At 43.3% G+C, this 20,925-nt stretch overlaps 1 protein-coding gene across 4 annotated transcripts in view; it reads right to left on the reverse strand.

The window, feature by feature from the left end:
* Positions 1–20,925, reverse strand: part of Znf827 (zinc finger protein 827) — a 152,312-nt gene that overhangs the window by 67,128 nt on the left and 64,259 nt on the right. For all 4 annotated transcript variants that reach the window (XM_070022155.1, XM_070022156.1, XM_070022157.1 and 1 more), the window contains exon 6: positions 1,281–1,520. In XM_070022155.1, the coding sequence (XP_069878256.1) occupies positions 1,281–1,520 (240 nt within the window). The remainder of the gene's footprint in view (positions 1–1,280; positions 1,521–20,925) is intronic.

Raw genomic sequence — 20,925 nt, forward strand, 5'->3', positions numbered from 1 at the left:
GGGATAATGCACGGCTGGAGACAGATTGCTGCAGAGAACCAGGTGAGCCTCACCATGCCTAACTTGAACTCTGCACTCATTATCAAAGTATACTGTTTTAAAAGTCCTTGGTCTTTAGGGGGGAAAAATCATGTATCGATCTGCTTGAATACAGTCTTTGGGAACCTTGAAGCCATCCATTTCAGTGAAGGGGTGGGGACAAGGTATTGCCAGGCCAGTGACGCAGTGGACTGTGCCCGAACCTTCCTGACTGATGAGCTTCTTCCTTCCTTCCTGGTATTATGTTTGGGAGGGAGGATAGGAACAAATAATTGAACCCTAATATAGGGCAAAGTACTTGCTACGTCCTGTGTTACCCACAACAAGACAGTTTATCAAACATCAGTAACAAACTCGAGAGTTGAGTTAGAGTAACAGACTCTATTGAGTTTGTTGCTGGTGAACTTCAACCTGTAGGCCACTGTTGCCTATGTTTCTATCAAGATTTGAATCTTGTTAATCAATTTCAGTCCCAAACAACGAATAACACCATAGGAGTCTTCAACTCTTGCAACTCTCATTTCCTGCATAAAGAATAGGAAATCTCTCCCCCATCCCAACTCCTTACTTTGTCATATCAAAAAAATATAACACCATATCAAACTCATTAGGGCCAAGGGATATGGATCTCAAAAGAGCTGACAAAGAGATAAACTGTACACATAAGACATTTCACTGGACTGGTAAGCACTGCACTTTGTCCAAAGTAGAAAAAAATATTCTCATAAGCTATAGCTGAAAACATTCCTCCTATTTCATTTTTTTGTTTTGGCAGGAGATCATAAAATCCCACTAACTCCAACCACACTGATTGGGAATTCACAGTCATTTGGTCATGACTGAGTAGACAGAAGCTTACCTTCATCCGGCACATTAGAAAGATGATCAGAAGGTCAGTTCGGAAACAAATCCAGAGGCAAGTGTTTAGCCTACCTAAACACCTTTTGGAACTAGAACTCCGAAGTGCTATACAAACTGGGCACAATATATGAGCGAAGGATCATTTGTGCAGAACTCTGGAGCTGTAATTCCAAGTAATTCAGCTCTATATTGAAGAAAGTGTGGCAGAAATTCTTCATGCGACACTTTATTAATCATTAAATCTGGGTGGCAGTAGGCATGTTAAAGTGACAAAACTGCTTTCCTTCTCACACGGTCTACCATGTAGTTGGTTGGCCTTCCTACTTGTTAGAACAACTCTCCTCTCAGTGATTCAGAGAATGTTCTGCACCTGAACCTACCTGACAGTTGAAAGAGAAGCTCAGAGGCCATCTTCACAGAGATGTCCTGGCTGAAGAGGTTTCTCTCTGGGGCTACCCTGCCTTCTGGCATCTTCTGCAAGGGCTCAGTTTTCTCTCGCCCGATTAAGGAGCTGTAGCCAACGTTCCGGCTGGGTGAGATGGAGACCTGCGAGTCCTGCAGCTCCACCTCCATCGGCTCTTCTTTAACTGTCACTGTCTGCGTGTCCTTGTAGCTCTCCGCTGCAAGTGGGAAAAGGGGAGAGAGAGAAAACAAACAAACGAACACTGCTTTGTCTTAATTCAGAACCAAGCCCTGCTCCTGTATTTCTTTCTTACTTTTGGTGGTGCCAGGCATGGAACCCAGAACCTTATCATTGAGAAACATTTCCAGCAACACGAGCTGTCAGTCACCAAGAAAAGCGCAGGGCTGCATTTGGCAGCAGTGTGATGAGCGGGTACCATGACACCCTCCAACCTGCTGGACTCCATCGCTCCAACCATTCGACCCATCTGGAGTTTTTTACTTGAAGAAGTTACCACTTCTTCAACCCGAGCAATTGAGTAACTTGTCTAAGGTTACATGGGACAGCTGGGACAGGCTTTGGTCTCCGTTTAGACCTCAGAATTTTTCCCCAGGGTCTTGAGATCACCCCAGGCAGCCTTCCCCTCTGCCTGCCGCCTCTGGCACTACCAGAGAACATACATGGTCAACATCGATCCTTATTTGCTCAATTTTAGTGACTCAAGGAAGGGCAAGCATATTACAGTTTCCTTTTTTGTTTTTTGAAGCTCATATCAATTGTGTGTGTCTCTCTCTCTTTGGAGGCACCTAAATTAATAAAGGTTAAACAGGGTCAAGTGAATGGAGACATTTATACCTTGCTGGAAACTAGCAATCCTGGAGACCACCTGGGAAGGTAATTACAGCCCAAGGATAAACACCTAGAAAAGCCGCAGTCTTGAGAGTTGTAATCACAGTGCCACTTAGACTGCTCTCCCTTTAGGGTGGCTCCAAGGTGTTTCAGCTTCCATCTGAAACATGCATTTGCTTTGAAGTCTCAAATACCTATTCCCATGTGCCCCTCGCACTCAGGAAGCAAGGTATGACAATTTACCCAGACATCAATGTGGGCCACTTTAAGGTCCATAAACACAACCTAACACCTGTGTACATAGCATCCTAGAAAGCAAAAACCAAAGACGACCCACAGTTTATCATGGATAGGTGAGAGGCAGACAGCGGTCCTAATGGGAGGCCTACAGCCTCACCCAAGGAACCCAGGAGTGAGACTTTCTTTGGAAAAAGCAGGGTTTGGCAGATGTGATGAAGTTAGGGACATCCTGACAAAACTATCCTGGATTATCCAGGTGGACCCTAAATTCAACAATGAGCATCCTTCTAAAGAGACAAGGCCTATTCTAAAGAGACAAGGCCTAAGTACCATAAAAAGGTCAGGCGAAGACAGACACCAGATTTTCACAGCAACAAACCAAGAATGACTGGTAGGAAGAAGCAGTAGGAAGAAGCAAAGAAGGTCACCACCAGAACCATGGTTGGACTCAGCCTGACCAATGCCTGGGCTAGACTTCTGACCTCTAAAACCAGAAGCTACCAAGTTAGTGAGCATTTTGTACAGCAGACCTAGGAAGCTATTCCAAATAGATAATAGATGGGCAGAGATAAAAACAGACAGAGACAGACAGACAGACTGAGACTGGAGACAGATGGACAAGAAACCCTGTCAAGCAAATGTTGATCTATAGGACAGCTAGCAGTTGGAAGGGAGAAATCTTAACTGCTCTAAGTAGACTTGTCACCAAAGCCGTGCTGAACTCGCAAAGCATGACACAGACAGAAACCAAATGCAGGTGTCATTTATTGAGTAGCAGTAAAAAAAAAAAAAAAAAAAGATAATCATTAAAAAAATTTTTTAAGTGCAGTTCCTGAGGACTGAACTCAGATCCTGGGTGCTGTCCCTGAGCATTTTTGCTCAAGACTAGCACTTGATCACTTGAGCCACAGTTCCACTTCTGGCTTTTTGGTGATTCACTGGAGATAAAGTCTCACAGACTTTACTGCTCATGTTGGCTTGGAACCCTGATCCTTAGATTTTAGTCTCCTGAGTAGCTAGGATTACAGCTGCCTGGCTAGATGAGCATTTTTAATTAAATGATTAAAATTAATGTGGTGCTATCAATACGGTCTTATGTAACTAGAGTGCTAAGTTTTTTTTTTTCCCTAGTCCTGACAAAGCACACATGCTGCTTAGGCAAAACCATTTTCTTGTCAGTAAGTAACCTGCAGACAACTGTGATATTTAATTTAAATGCCTCCATGCTCCTCTGTTTCTGACAAGCTGTTTTCTTCTCTGATGTATGTCTGTGAAGTAGCTCGTGAAAATCAAGTTCTTTGGTTCAGTCATTGAGAAGGAGCAGGAGGAGAATGAAGAAGTGGAGGAGTTATGAAGGAAAAGGAGAAAGCAGAGAGAAAAAGGAAAAAATAACAAAGGAGAAAGACTAGAAAACTTTCCATGTTCAGCTCCTCTGCCTTGCTGACCCTCTGCTTCTTTCTAGGGTATCAGCACCTCCCTCCTTAGGACTGGGTGACCCCACAGCCACCCACCCTCTGGCTAGGTCACCACCTGCCTGAGCAATCACAACACACATTTCCCTCTTCACATTGGCTCAAAGCACTTAACATGGAGAAACTCAAGAGTGCAGTCAGTGTCCCAGGTATGTAAGGATGCCACCCACTGCTGGACCACTAAGGCCCTCTATACCCTGAGGACAAATACAAACAAAACAAGACAAAACGAGAAAACACAACTGCACAACATACCCAGCAAAGCTAGAAAGAAGCTCTGCTATTTATTTTCCCCTCCACTCCCCCTCCTCGTCCCCAGCTTTGACCCTGGATTAAAAACCACCTGGCTGTTTGCACCACTGACTTTAATGAAGTTAGTTTTCAATATCTACTTGGGATCATTTCAAGTATGATTCTGTCCTTTCTTATGACAACTCTTGACTTTTCCAAAATGCACAAAACACTGCTCAGTATTAAAACACACACACACACACACACACACACACATACACACACACACACACACACCCCAAAACACTTTAGCATTCTTAATATTCTGATGGATGCTGGATTCAGAGACAAGGGTTTTTAAACTGACATCTCAATGGGGAAATAAGACACAAAACCATCGGTACTTTTATGGTCCCTTCTTTTCCGTGAGATAGTGCTGAGAACTTTCTTGCTGCCCCAGCCTGTTCTGTGTGCCAGTGACAGGGACTGGACTCAGGACCTCACATTCTCAGATTGCTTGCTGGGTTGGCGTTCTGCACTTGAGCCATGCCTCCAGTCTGACATTTTGCCAGTAAGTTGGAAATGTAGTCTTCTGGGCTTTCATGCCTGGGCTGGGCTGCCTTTCTTTTTTTACGTGGTATTTCTCAACCTTGGCACTACCCATTCCTAGCAGGGCTCCCGCACTGTGCAGTACAGGACGTTTAGCAACACGCCTGGTCTCCACCCACTAGATACCAACAGCATGTCCCTCTGATTTCAACAACTCCATGTGATTCCAGACATTACTGATTTTGGGGAGTGGAAGAGGAGAAAGTGCATCATCCTGGTGGAACACCACTGCTCTGAAGTGTGGGCCACATTCTAGTTTTCACTCAGAAAAAAAAAAAAAAGGTTAAGACCGCCTCCAAGACAGAGAAGGAAAAGCGCTTTCTTATGCTGCAGCATGGGCTCACCTCACACTAATCACCGGCTCAGCCAGGAGCCCGGACAGGCTGGCCCAGGACCGGGGGTCAGGCCGACCTAGGACACAGGTGTTTGCTTTCTAGACTACTAGGGCTCCAGCCCAATTCTGTCCACCGGCCTGGGGAGGTCTCACCGCACAATGCCCGCGTCAGTCATCTTGCTGGCTTTTTGCTCTTACTCCCACCCGCCGACAAGCCTAGGACCTTATTCTTTTCCCCTAGGCACACAATGACATTGGCTTGAGAATCACTTCTTTCAATAACAGGACAACTAATCATTTTTATCCCAAGAAAGCTATACTGCTATTCCAAGAAAAAAAAGTCAAGATGGAGGGTCACATGTTCCCATGAGTCTTGATGGGTGACTGCGTTAGGACTGTCCACCACAAGGCTTACTTGTTCTTGACAATTTTCCTATGGACAATATGGATAATGTGTCATTTACCTACTTTAAAAAAATGAAAACCAAATATGTGCACCCATAAAAAGACTGTGCCAGAGGAGCAGGGAAGGACATTTCTTCTGCTGTCCAAAAGCACCGGGCATGGGGGCTTTAGAATCTGGAGAAACCAATTTGAGCTCTGCTTGACTAGAGAAGTGGGAAACTCAAATACTGTCTTCCTGCTCTAGACACGATGCCTCATAGCTACCAAACAGCGTTACTACATCTGTCAGTCTACAATTCTGTGTGTGTGCGTGTATGTGTGTGCGCGCGTGCGCGCGCGGGCTGGTATCAGGGCTTGAATTTAGGGCCTCATACTCTCACTTGGCTTTGCCAATAAAGACTGGCAGTCTACCACTTGAGCAAGATCTTCACTTCTTATGTTTACTGATGGTTGATTGGAGACAAGAGTCTCATGGACATTCCTGCCCAGGCTGACTTTGAACCATGATCCTCAGATCTCAGGCTCCTGAATACTCAGGATTACAAGTAGGAGCTACTGACAATTAGCTTACAATCTTTTTTAAAATCCTAACTTTGCACTAAGTTCTGGAACAGGTAATATGTGAGATGCAGAGATAAGCCAAAGTTCTTGGCCTCAAGCACTTCAAATCTAGATGAATGATAAGGCAAGCACAAGCATCCTTTTAGTATAAGAAATGCAACTGAAAACCAGTGTATAAAGAGGAGGGTGAGCAAAGCTGGAAAGTAGAACCATCTTCTCCTCCAGGTGGTGGAGTGTCACGTGATCTGGTTGCAATAGGCCCACCCAATATGCAAATGCAGAGCTGGGATCTTGAGTGAGCAGCTCCTCAGAATGACCACGGTTGTCCTCCATTATCTCTTTAAATCTGTCCAGAAAGCCGGGCACTGGTGGTTCACATCTGTGATTCTAGCTACTCAAGAGGCTGAGATCTGAGGACTTCGGTTCAAAGCCAGCCCAGGCAGGAAACTCTGTAAGACTCTTATCTCCAATAAACTACTCAGAAAAAGCCTAAAGTGGTAGAGCACTAGCCTTGAGCAAAAAGAAGTTGAGGGACAGTGTCCAGGCCCTGAGTTCAAGCCCCAGGACTGGCACAAAAAAGTAAAAAACGAAATCTGTCCAGAGCAACAGGCTCTTCCACTATCCCTGAGTAAAAACTGAATCAAGACCCATAAGCTCTGAATTCTTAGATAAGACATATGGCCCCAGCAGATCATGAAACAGTCTTGATTATGAAAACCATCTCAGATAACTTATTAGAACTGTATCATAAATTAACTAGTGGTTCCCCTTGTATGGGTATTCTATCTGCAGATTTAACAAGTACTGCAAGAGGTATCCATGACCATGAGAGTTTACAACTAAAGCAAAGTACACACACACACACACACACACACACACACACACACACACACACACGTCCTAACTTAGGAGGCTGAGATCTGGAAGATCTCACTTCAAAACCAGCTGGGGCAGAGAAATTCACGAGACTTAACCTCCAAAGTAATCAGCTAAAAAGCAGAGCAGGAGGCCTGGCTCAAGTAATAGAGCACCAGCCAAGAAAACAAGCGGAGAAAGTGCAAGGTCCTGAGTTCAGACACAGTACCACACACAAAAAAAGTTCCCTGGGCTGGGAAGGTGGCTCAGTGGTAGAGCACTTGCCTTGCATGCTTGAGGCCCTGGGTTCGATTCCTCAGCACCCATAAACAAAAAAAAGCCTGAAGTGGCGCTGTGGCTCAAGTGGTAGAGCACTAGCCTTGAGCTGAAGAGCTGAGGGGCAGCGCCCAGGCTCAGAGTTCAGGCCCACGACCGAACCCAAAATAAAAAAGTTCCCAACCAAATAAGAGTTGGGTTGGGTGGAGGAGGAACAGTGTGAAATCAATTTGTTTTAAACACAAAATGAGTACCACCTGTTGTATTTACTAATCGTTCTGAGTTTGCAAGGAACAAGTTCAAACTTTCAAGGTAATAGTAAGTTAGTGGAAGCTGGGAGTCCTCTTTCGGGGACACAAAGAACATTCTTTTCTGTCAGACCCAAGCATTTGTGGTTTTTATTGCTATGTAGAGTTTTGAAGTGGTCTTCATATCCCACAGCCACACCAACACCCGTTAATGCCACAGGTCCCTGCCTGAGATGACGTCACTGGGTGGGCATCTGCAAATGCTTTCAGACCGGCTGCAGAGCTGGGGTCCACAGCTGTCCAGGGAGTTTTCGCCTTGTTTATGGTGGGCCACAAGTCCAAATACATCTGTCACACCTAACAGATGTTGCATTTAATTTCACTTAGGTGTCCGTAAAATCCAGGACTCAAAGTCCTTCAGTCCCCGAGGCCGGGGAGCTGCACTTTGCCAGCCTGGCAGACAACACGGGGTGGTCCCGCTTCCTGCAGAACCCAAGCTTCCTGGCAAGCAGTCAAAGCCTCTCCTGACTGTCCTGTTTTCTTCTTATTTAATGATTTCACTGGAAATTAGCTAAAGAGGTGCATTTACACCAAAGGCATCCATATGGGAACATTCCAAATGATCTTATTTTTTAAAAATTAGCCTATTTTTTCATCTAATGACTAGAATGGATTTTTTCTTGTCTCACATTAAAAAGAAAAAAAGGAGGGGGAAAAGGGGTCAATTAAAGTATCTGATCCAACCTTAGAGCTATTTAACATTATTACCCTTTGCCGCTTAATAAATTTAAGTCCTGTCTACCTTAGTGGCAATTAAGAGGCCTTTATAATCGTGTGTGTGTGTGTGTGTGTGTGTGTGTGTGTGTGCGTGCGTGTGTGTGTGTGTGTGTGTGTGTGTGTGTGTGTGTGTGTGTGTCTTTTAGGCAGAATTCCTGAAGATTCAGTATGATTCCTGATGCCATAAAGAATTACTAAAAGTCAAGGACCATCTCTGAGACAGGCTGGCCACTGCTTCATGTACAAATGATTCAGAGAAAGCCTTAAAGCTCAAAGAGAGGAAAGGGTAACTGAAGATTATTTCACCAACTGAGAGTTTCACCAAACCCTTATTGTCTACTGAAAGCTTTCACCAAACTTTCCATCTAGACTGTGCAGACACCTTAGTATGCACAAATTAGTTTTAAATACTTGTCTTAGGCGGTGCTGCTAAATAGTACGAATACATATGAGAATATACTAGTAGACAAATATACTAATACTGTGGGTACAAACATCAGTGACGCACAGTGCTGAGAAGCCACGTGCTCTGCCTCCTCGGTCAGGGTTTTTTCTCACAAGGGAGGGCTGTGGCCATGGTACCGCAGTGAAGCCAGAACCCTAGTAAGTAACAGAAGAATGTGGGGAACAAGACACGGGCCGGGGGAGAAGGCAGGGCAGGATGTCATCTGGCTTTTCCTGTTCACCCTCCATGCACAAAACCAGACTCAGGAAAGAGGAGGAATTCAGCAAACACGTGAATGAACAAACAAGTGAATGAATGAATACATAAAACATGGTGATCCCTTCTTAGACAGTTTTACAAAGTTCCAGTTACCAAAGGGCCAAGAAGAAACGTAAGGACAATTCACAGCTACTTCAGAGAGAAAGGGGAACCACATGTGAAGAATTTTTATTATAGGATAGTACACTATACTATAATAGAATATTTATAGTTTCTATTGCAGTATATTACTATATACTATAATAGAATAGATAATATTCTACTTTGATAGTAGTTGCTACTGTTAAACTCTTACTGAATGTACTTTATAAATCTAGGTTGGGGGAGTTCATCATCCACTGGGGGTCCAGGGACACATCCTCTGTGAAACAAAAAAGAAGACCCCTCAAAAAGAAATGGAAAGATAGGATGAGAGGTAAAGGAAGCTGAAGCATGGGACACATGGAATCCCCAAGAAGTCTTTACGTATTTTGGCCCCAAGTCAACGCCCTACTGGCCAACAGTAAGTCTTTCTTGCTTTTGACAGGGAGCTGCCCACTGTACGTGGCGGGAACGGGAGACCCTGGACTGCAGGGCGGGGCTGCGCAACAAGGGACTGGTCCCTCTGGCCCTCAATTCTCCATGGTTTTCGGAGGACTGGAGCGCATGGATATCTTACAATGCATTTCTGGCTTTGTTTCAACCTTCTTTTCCAAATGCTTTTTAAATCAAAGCTACTTACGAGTAGCATAAGTGACTCACTTTCATGTCCCTTCCTCTCTGCGGTCCCTGTGTCCTCACAGGGTGCAGGTGCTCAAGAGCAGAGATCAACAACCGGATGGGGGAGCGACCCTTCCATCACAGAGCCAGGACGATAATCCACACTCGCTCCAACTCACAGCACTGACCCATGGGAAGTGAAGAGTCAGGAAGATCTTTCTAGTAGAAACAATGCTTTTAGGAGAAACCATTTTAAACACAATGAGGATGGACTAGACAGGGTACAGAGGTGGGAGGTGTGGCTGTGGGGGAGCCCTGTGGCTTGCACATGTGAGGGGTCTATCCTCAGCAAGAGGCAAAACCAAGACCCACCTCCTCAAGAGAAGCAGAAAGAAAACAAACAGGGTGCCAAAGGAACTGGAAGGAGATAAGCATTTCTCCTAACAGAATCACCTTCCTAGTCCCAGTTTTCTTCTTGATGGCCCACAAGTCTTTCAAATAGAATAAAATACTGACAAAAAAGAAGTATTATTGACATATTGCCACTGGCCCATTCACTAGCTCAACTGGCAGGGAAGGCCAAGGGAAGGCACACTGTTGTGTCTGAATAGGGTGAACTAAGGAGATTTTGCAGTCAGGGTTGTCCCACAAATCAATGCAATTTCACCTTTAGTCTTCACTAGTCCTTAGGCCTGCAGGCCTTTCTCCTTGGTGATTAGAGGGGCTGTTAGTTACCTTTGGCCTCTTACACACAGACCAAAGGAAGCCTCTAGAAGGCAAGCCCACACATGCCCTCTGCCCCCAAATAGCAGGAAGTTTCTGGTAATCAAGCCAGGAGAAGCCTGTGTCCCTTTAGGGGAAGGGTGGGCTTCGGAGCATGTGGTCGGAAGTAAAGGAATCAACTCATAATTCATGCTCTACACAATGACCTTTGCCACAAGATTTTGTACCTGAGATAAAATGCAAAGATCGTGAACCTATTCTTTCCCCTCCTCCACCTCTCCAGCTGTGGAGATAAGCCATAAGCATATGGCAAGCAGGCACAGGAAATCAGGAAATGTGCTTGAATCCAGCTGCTGTCCGTATTTAGAAACAAGGAAGTAAATCAACCCAGAGCACAAACTCGGGATGGATTCAATGCAGGGATAATGCGCACCGGGCTGGAGTCGATAGGATCATTAGGAAGGAAGACAAAGATCCCTTCCAAAGGAGCACCATAGATCCTCACGCTGCTACTGAGAAACCACCATGAAATGTAATGATCTGTGCTCACAGGAGAATAAGAGAAGCCATGTGGCAGAAACACTTTGGGAAGGCTTTCCAGTCTTAGGCTATCATAGATGAGCCAATGGAAACAGGCCTCAGGCTCTGCCAGAGCTTCTCTGGGCAGAGCTGGCTGACACCAGGTGCCTCACCTAGGAGGGCGCTGGCTCAGAGGGGTCACTTGGCCACTTGGCAGAGGACAGGCCATTAGCAATAAGGACTCTCCTTTCCGGAGGTCTCTGATACCAGCACGGACCCAGATGGGCACAGGATTTAATTATGCATGCTAATCTTCCCCTTCCTTGACACGAATAAGTTAAAGGTGAAAGGTTAATACGGTGATGAGAAGAAAAACTGCTCTAGAATGAGAGTGCTCTCATTATCTCATTGAAGAAAATATAGGTCCTGCTTTCCCTCACAAGCCATCACTGTGGCAATGTCTAACCCAAAAGGCTGGGAGGAGAAGCCATGGGCCTCGAATTACCTGAGCAAGGTGAGGCTCACAGCTCCCTCCCCGGCGGGGAAATGCATTCTCTGCGTGAAAACCTCACCAGAGTGACTGGTTACTGGTGCGTGGGCACCCTCCCTGCGGGCTGGGCCCTGGGAAAATAAAGGAAGCGTCTCATCAAGTATTGCCAGTGGCTTGTTCACAAATGGTCTACGCCACACCTTTTTGGGGTTAAGCTGATGGACAGCTGTAGTCGTTTGTACCAGAGACAGAATGCAGCACCGGAGAAGAGCACGCTGACCCAACCTGCAAGCACAGTTCCTAGGTGCCACTCTTGACTCCCTTGCTCAACATTCTACAGAAAGATCTGGACTCCCAGTCCCCAGCCCAGCCCTGCAGCCCCACCCCAGCCCTATAGCACCACCCCCCTCCCCTTCCTCCACCCCTCTACCCCTGCCTGGCCCCAAGTCCTATGGCAATCAAACAGAAAAAGCATCTAGAATGAAGGAGCAGCCTGTGACATTCTTTGCAGAGTTCTTGCCTGGTTTCTGGGAACCGCAGCCAATACAAATTTTCTCGGCTCTATTAACATATGCAGCTATGCGACAGGGAAATGATAATAAAACAAGAGCCCTTTTGAGTCTGGTCTTTCTGAATCCCTGGCCTCAGTGTGGGAGGCAGAGGAAGGAAGCTGGTTAAAAAAGCATAAAGGGTGGCCGCAAGAGTGAGGGCTAAAATGGGAAGGAGGCCCAGAGGCGCTAGCCTTGAGGAGGCCTGGGCGCCTTGCGTGCCTGTGTGGGGAAGGGGAGGGCAAAGCAACAGCCACGTAGGGGTGTGCTGCAAGGGTTTATATAGTAACAGAAGGGGGCTCACTGGCCCGAGGTCCAGGGGGAAGAGTAAGCAGGCCAGCTGGAAGCAAGTGACCCCTGCTCCTAGCTTGAGGAGGCTGCGAAAGGGCCAAGATGACTTCTCCCTCTATCCTGCTTAAACAGACAGGATAATTCCACTGTTTCACATCCGGTGAACTTGAAATGATCTAGGCCTTCAGGTACAGACATCTTAGCATGCAGAAACAGGCCAAATTTTTTATCTCATTAAAGTGATCAAGTCCAGAAACGGGTGGCTCATGCTCATAATCCTAGCTACTCAGCAGGCTGAGATCTAAGGATCACAGTTCAAAGCCAGCCCAATAGGAAAATCTGTAAGAGTTCTATCTCCAATTATCCACCAAGAAGTAGAGCTGTGACTCATGGTAGAGCATCAGTGAAAAAGCTCAGGGACAGTGCCCAGGCCCTGAGTTCAAGCTCCAGGACCAGCAAACACACACAAAAAAAGTTGCCTATTCTTTATCTGTATACAATATAAATTTGCTACTATGAATATCTCCAGTTTTCACTGAGTTTTCAAATGCTTAAAGAAGCCTAATTCTTTATTTAGATGTAACTTCTCCAGTTGTGGGATGTATTCAGGGGATGTATATAGACACATTATAGAAAGAGATGACGTGATCAGGGCATTAGTGATAAGCCTGTTGCTGGTCACATTCAATATAAACCATTTAGAAAGTTGACATGCAAATATTCTTTGTGTCAGCTGAAATACAGAATACTACAACAAATACAGAAATCAGAGGGGTCGACTCTGCTATAGAAATATTATTCAGGAAATTAGGTTTCATGGCCTTACTCTCTCTGAAAATTTAATGCACTGTGCTCACACAAAGAAAGACAGGCTTTCCTTTTAATATTAAACAAGCCTGCATTCTTATTTAATTTTGAGAACTATGAAAATCTGGTGGCACTCAAATGCATAAAAGAAAAATAAATTGGACTATAAAGACTTTTTGTACTGCAAATAATGCCATCAAGAAAGTAGAAAGACAACCGGCAAAGTGAGAGAGAAAACTTGCGAATCACACATCTGATAAGGGGCATATGTTCAAAATATATGAAGAACTTTTACAACTGTAGAACAAAAAGACAAGTAACCCAATTAACAAGTGGGCAAAGAATTCAAACAGACACTTCTTCAATAAAGATATACAAATGGCCAATAAACACATGAGAATGTGGCATACATCATGAGTCACTGGGGAAATGCAAATCAAAACCACAATGAAATTACTAGTTATACATAAAGATAGTTAAAATGAAAAATGATTGACAGTAATGTTTTAATAAGGAGGTGTGAAGGTTGAAACCAACATAGCTAGTATGAAGAATTATTTGTAATCTCTCAAAATACTTATCACACGGTTACTACCATTTAACCTAGTGATTCCGTTCCTAAGTATATATAACCAAGAATTAAGAATGTAAGTACATGCACAAACTTGAACACTAAGACTCATAGGAGCAAAAGTTAAGAGATAAGCCAAATGTCTTCGTCAATGGATAAAAGGATAAAGGAAATAACTTCTATTAATACAATGGGATGTTATTCAATGGTTTTAAAAAATCAATTCATGAGATAACAGAGATGAACGTGGGAAACATGGTAAGTGAGAAAACAGACATAAAAGGCCACGTAGCATATGATTTCATTCATATGAGATGTCCAGAGTAAACAAATGTGTGGAAACAGTAAAGAAGACCCATGGCTGGCTATGACTGAGGTAGGGGGTAGAGAATTACTATGGGGTAAGGAATTTCTTCAGGAGGCAAATCAGATATACTGGAATTAAAGGTGACTGTGACACACCTATGAATATACTAAAAGTCATTGAACTATATGTTTTCTATGAGTCCATTTTATGGTATGTAAGTTACATGTCAATAAAGGTGTTTTGTTTGTTGAGACAGTCATTGTGTAACTCAAGATTCTTCTGCTACTGCTAGCCAAATATTATAACTATGCATCACTACACCAGCTGAATTGGTATAAAAAATAGGATAGCACTTTAAAAAAAAGTCAGTATAGAAATCCTCTCTAAAACATAATCTGCAATATATAAATACTTAGGAGAATATTAATTCAATATATTTCTACAACTACCTAAAAAGACCTCCCCAAAAAAGCATTTTAACTTTCCGACAAGATTGTGACATTTTTTCATGGTATGCTGTCAAATTTTCAGTACTGTGTATTTGACAGTAGGAAAAATAGAAATCATTAATGAAGGAACAAAAACACCTTTCTACTGATGCTTCTAAATTACCCCTTAAGTCTTTATACGTCGATCGGCTAACATGTCTGGTCCCTTTAGCTAAGAGTATTTTGCGTGTGACCCTGGGAGTGGTGGGAGGTCAGGGTACCAGGATATGACCCGGAAAGGGATTCTGGGACTGTGGCTCTTCCTCTATTCCTTTCCTGGCATGAAGGGGATAGTTCTGCTCTGTAATGAGCTCCCTCCAGGATTTACTTTCTCACCACAGGCCCAAAAGCAATGGGGGTGGGGAGGTCCATCAATCATGGACTGGAACGTTCAAAACTGTGAGCCAAAACAACTTTTTGATCCCTGCAAGTTCATTATGCTGGGCCCTTGTTACAGTGACAGAAAGCTGACTAACACTGAGGACATCTGCCAGGTTAGGCCTTCTAGGAGCAAAACACCAACTAGAACAGTGAATGAATTTTGCTCTGGGAAATGATTTAGCTGCAATTTCTAATATAGCTCCAGAACTTTAGAAGAGTTCCAGCATGGTACATGAGTATGATGGGGTAAAAGGCAGGGATGGAACATATTTTTGTCCTAGAAAAATGCCAACACTGCTGAGGAGTAATTCTGAAATTTAATGAACACATACAAAATTAGCATAATCTGAGGCTCAAAACCAATATGGCTGTTGATTTATTAAGTGCATGTGCCCTTCCTAAAAAAAAACAAAGAGGTTCCCAGATACCAGCCATCATTTCATAATAAGTTTAAAAGACACTGCAGTGAAGAGAGATGCTCTTTCTCTAAAGGAAAAAGAACATTTAATAGAGCTTTGTTCTCTATCAGCATCAACCTAAAGCATTCTTTTCAGGTGGACGAAACAGTTATCCCCGCCATCTCCTCAGCACAGTGTTTATACACTTCTAGATTTTAGGATCATTGGGAGAACCTGTCAGAGCAGACTATGAAGTCCCCACCCCAAAGTTACAGCTAGTACCCTGATAAAAGTCAAGAATGTGCATGTCTAATGCTCCCTCCCTCCCTACCCTGTGAGGATTCCACTAGCCTAGGAACCAGGCTGAGAAGCACTGCATTAATCCCTTCCAGGACATCCCCCCTTGACAGAAATAGTTCCCACTAGTCTCTACCTCTTCAAGATCCTTTGTAACCCACATGAGTTCTTTGGTGCCACATTGAGGACCAAGCTCCAAACTGATGAAGCTTCGGGGGACCCTCTTAAAAATAGCAACCTGTTCCTAGCATCTCACAGCAAACTTCATCTTATTTAGGTGATACTCTGAACTCCAAATCCCTAACAGTTCAAATCCTGGGTGTGCTCAGATTCCTAGATGAAAGAACCAGACAAGGATAAATAAATATAAACCACAAGCGAATATAAATGCATGTGGTGCACACAGAAATAATGGGGCCATAAGCTTACTGCTAATTTGAGTCTCCTTTGAAGTTTTATTTCACATGTTGGGAAATTGAAATGTTTAAGTTTTCATTCATGTTTCTGAACCATTCTAGCTTTCCAGCTATTTATGGCCGGATAATTCCTAATCGTTTTAATGATTGTATTTTTTGTTTGCATCCATCAATTACACAAGGGGGAGTTTCATTATGACATTTCCATATATACATACGCTGCATGCCAAGCAAAGTTACCCCTCCAATCACTTTCAATTTCAACAGGTTTCACTGTTTTGTTTTCATACATGCATATAAACCACTGAAGACTATATTCACTTTTATTCTACCTCCCAAGTCCTGCAGGCACAATCTTGCCAAGAGCTTATTTTACTTACCTGTCATAATTTTTTAGCATGTATTAATTATACCAAGGCATATCACCATGGTATTTCAGATACACATATATACTTAAATCTTTTTTAAAAACTTAATTAAAGTGAATTAAGAAAAGTGTACTAACACATGAAAATTGTAGATATTAGTGGAGTAATGTGGTGTGTGGAAAATGTGCACATTGCAGGATGTTTAAATCAGTTGAACATATTCATGGCTTCCAATGTATATCATTTGTTTATGGTGAAAACTTTCAAAATCCTTCTTTGAAATGTGAAGCACATTAGTGTTAGCTACAGTCACTCCACTGTATGGCAGCAATGGGAACTTCTTGGTCCTCTATCGCTAACTTAGTCCTCAAATTTCCCAGGTAGCCTCTGGTAGCCACCATGTTGCGTCTCAATTTCTATTAGACTGAAATTTTTAATCCCTTCTTTCCAGTGTTGCCCAACTATATATGCTACATTTTACATATGCATTCCTGTGCAAATATGTGAAGTCCCCCAAAAGAGAGAAGGACATTTTTTTTATCTTTCTTCTCTTAAAACACATTGGAGACCACATGGATAAATGTTGTGTTACTTCCAGCATGACACCACACCTATGATAACACATCTAGCCCCTAAGTGTACAAGGCGACCAGACACTGCAGAACGTTAAAGGTACCCTGAGTAATCACACTACTATGTTAGAAAACCTTTAAACCCTGAGGTCTAGGCCTCCTTAAATGAAGACATCTGGGAATTGTCTTTGGCAACCACATGCTCTGTAGAGCAGTCTGATGACTTTGGCTGCCTTGTGTCACACAACAACAGAGAGTCTCAGACATCCAGTGGTTTCCTCAGAGTGAGTTGCTTTCTTTATAGTAATCAATTCACTAGGCCCTGCTGTCAGGGATTCAACCTCCCAATTAACAACTGGAGATGGAATTTAAACCACAGGAAGGAAGACAACTCAGATTTTCCCAAACACAGAGCTAATGAAAAAGTTAGCCAATTAATTGTGTTTTGTTCCTATAGAACATAAAGGTCAATTCAGAAAACAACGTACTTACACAGGTTTATTTACATAGGAAGGTTTTATGGGACATTTGACCAAACCAAATATCCCAAATATCCCTATTCATCAAATTAACCTAACTTCATTTAAAACTGGAAATTAAGTGAACAAAACTGTTGGCTAGCTGGCTGCTGGTCCTTCATGCCTATAATCCTAACTACTGAGGAGGCTGAGATCCGAGGATTACAGTTCAAAGTCAGCCAGGGCAGCAAAGTCTATTAGACTCTCATCTTCAATTAACCACCAGAAAACCAGAAGTGGGGTTGTGACTCGAGTTTTAGAGTGCTAGCCTTGAACAGAAGAACTCAGGGGCAGTGCCCAGGCCCTGAATTCAAGCCCCCTAACCACCACCACCAACAAAATTGTTGACTAGTTTCCTCTTAATTTAATAAGGAATAAAAAGATTTCAAGTAGAGGTCAAAGCTTCTTATCTGAAGGAAATAAAAATGAGAAGAAAACTTCTATACCTTAGCAATTCCTTGTATCACAAGAGACACAGGATGATTCAGATTTCATAGTCTCCCATCTCGGTCACATCAATTTCCACTTACCATCAGTCAACTGTGTTCTGAAAATACTAAAGAAGTAAGTCTAGACATAAATGATTCCTAAGTTCCAAACAACTTATATTATAATATTGTTATAATTCTTCCATCCTATTAGATATTGCTAATCTCTTTCAGTACCTAGTTTGAGAATTCAGGCTCATCATGTCTTATTAGGAAAAAGTACAGTGTACCCAGAATTCAGAGCTATGTGCAGGCTCAGAGTCCGCCAGACATCTTGGACAGAACATCTCCCAAGAATAAGAAGGATCATGGAAAGAAGAGGTGTGGCTCAAGTGGCAGAGCACCAGCCTCGAGTGGAAAAAGCCAAGAAACAGCACAAGGCCCTGAGTTGAAGCCCCAGTACCAGCACAAGAAAAAGAAAAGAAAGGGAAGGAAGGAAGAAAGGAAGGAAGGAAGGAAGGAAGGAAGGAAGGAAGGAAGGAAGGAAGGAAGGAAGGAAGAAGAGAGGGAGGAGGGAGGGAAGGAAAGAGAGAGAATGAGGGAGGGAGGGAAGGAAAGAGAGAGAATGAGGGAGGGAGGGAAGGGAAGGAAGGGAAAGAAGGAAGGAAGGAAAGAAAGAGAAAATGTCACTAGTTTTTGCCTCCAACACTTGCCTGACCAAAGGATTACCCCAGAATGACAGGACATTATTCATGAAAAGAAACAAGACAGGTGTAAGGAGTCTCTGCCACAGGCCAGCGTGAATGCGGAGCAGCTCCGCCGACTGCATAGAGACACTGGGGAGGGATCAATCAATGATCAATCTTGCCTCAAGGGATGGGAATGGTCAGGTGGAAGGGGGAGCTAAAAGATGAGGAGAAGTCCTGGATACTTCATGAGGGGCGAATGATTTTTACCTGATGCTTGGGGATGAACGGACATTGGATGGTAAACACACAGGCCTGTTTCTAGGACTGACATCATCTTCTTAACAGAACCAAGTTGTATAGGTGCAAATCGCCCCTAATGGATTCCACTCCCCATTCCTGCAGTTAATAAGGCTGGGATTACATTTAGATACTAGAGATGAATTAGTCATTTCTCTAAACAACTGGCTAATTATTGTAATATTCCACTAGGAAATTTGGAATCCTTAAACTCTTTTATTGCTACTCCGCTGGTAATTACTTCAAAAATTCTCTCGGGGCTGGGAAGGTGGCTCAGTGGTAGAGCGCTTGCCTTGCATGCATGAGGCCCTGGGTTTGATTCCTCAGTACCACATAAGCAAAAAGAAAAAAGACAGAAGTGGCGCTGTGGCTCAAGTGGTAGAGCGCTAGCCTTGAGCTGAAGAGCTGAGAGACAGTGCCCAGGCCCAGAGTTCAGGCCCCACAACCGGACCCCTCCAAAAAAATTCTCTCAACTACTTATAAAGTTCAGAAAGTCCATTTAAATAGTCCTTGAAGAATATGACATAAACGGATTACTGCTGGGACCACAGCATCTTCAGGGTAGGGAGTGTGATTCGGGTTTTCTTGACCTATGTCTCCTGCACATAGAATGCTGGGGGTTATTTTTCAGGGCAAAAATATAGTTGCCAGTCTTCAAACAAGTGTTTTGTTTCCACATCATAAAGTAGGGTGGCTGCCCTTTGGAAATACAAACCATTGCATCCATTCAGCTCTTGTGGAAGCCCAGAGAACAGACACTCAGTAAAAGTTATCACACATTTAAGAAGACTCACTGATACCCACTAACATCATAGACAGCCACGATGGCATTTCCAGTCGAAGGATCTCACTGTCACCCAAGAAAGGATGTCTTATTTCAGTATCTTAAGTCACATCACCCAAAAGGATTAAGATAAAGTCTTTCATGAAATCTCATTTTTGCATGTATATAGGTATACATATATATCTATATATAATACATATATAATGTGTAGTACACACACACACACACACACACACACACACACACACACACACACACACACACACACACACACACACACACACACACATACAGAGGTATTCTCCTAGCCTCTTCTGCTCACAGTCATGGGTAAATTTCACACCTTAGAAGCTTACCATTGGGAGGGGTACAGGAATCACTGTGGGGTAAGGTGTCAAGTCACTGTGAAGGGAAAGGTTATGCTATGGAGAAGCAGAGCTCTGGAACCTCCCTGAACTGGTCAGCATAACAGCAGAGAGATTCCTCTACATCACTGAGGTATTCTGACACAGGAGGGAGGGTTCATGTATACTAAACTCTGCTGGCTTGAACACCACTGTTTCTAAAGCTCCTGGCTTTCAGCAATCAGTAGCACCTGACCAGACCTCCATCTGAGTGAAGGGAGCTGAGCCCTCACTGCAAGTTGGGGAAAATGTGGTTATCCTAAGGATGCAAGGATTCTATTATGCTTTATCTCTAACGAATCATGTTTTCCTCAAGTTCCAGCGTGCTTCGAGTTAACATCAAAGACAAGAATTCTTAACCCCACCAACAGGCAAATACAGGAATTTCAACTGCTCTGATATGATGATGCCAAGTAAATCACTATTAATTTCTTACTTTCCAACCTACTAGTCAACCAGAAACACAGCCAGAACTGCCGATGAAATTACAGATCACAGAGGAGTCCCGCTAATACATTTCTTGCTTTCATCCTCTAAGCACAGCAAGTTCCAAACTTAAAAACAGCTTTTGATTCCTATTAGCATTTTAAATACAGGTTCTAAAAATTACCTTTAGGAGGCAGAGAACTAAGGATGGAATATGACTTGACAAGTATTATTATTAATACAGATTTCCTCTCCATGTCTGAATGTCATTCCCTGGCATTGAAAAGACACTGCATTTTCTACCTGTGGTAAAAGCAGTGGAACAGACAGGACAGACTGGGTGGAAGGAAATCTAAAATGCATCAGTTTCAAGCTATACCCCCTTGTTTCCTACACTTAATAGGCTGCGATTACATTTAGATATTCATCGTAACAACAGGTTAACTATTAGGAAATCTCTTATTGCTACTCTATTAATAATTACTTAAAGAGTCATCTCAACTGCTTATCAAGTGAAGACAAATATTTTTAATGATCCTTAAAAAATACAGTACAACGGGGTGCTGGTGGATCATGCCTACAGTTTTAGTTGTTGTTATTGTGGGTCCCAGGACTTGAAC

The sequence above is a fragment of the Dipodomys merriami genome, unplaced genomic scaffold (genome assembly GCF_024711535.1).
Source record: "Dipodomys merriami isolate MVZ:Mamm:240054 unplaced genomic scaffold, mDipMer1.0.p SCAF_15, whole genome shotgun sequence".
NCBI lineage: Eukaryota > Metazoa > Chordata > Mammalia > Rodentia > Heteromyidae > Dipodomys > Dipodomys merriami.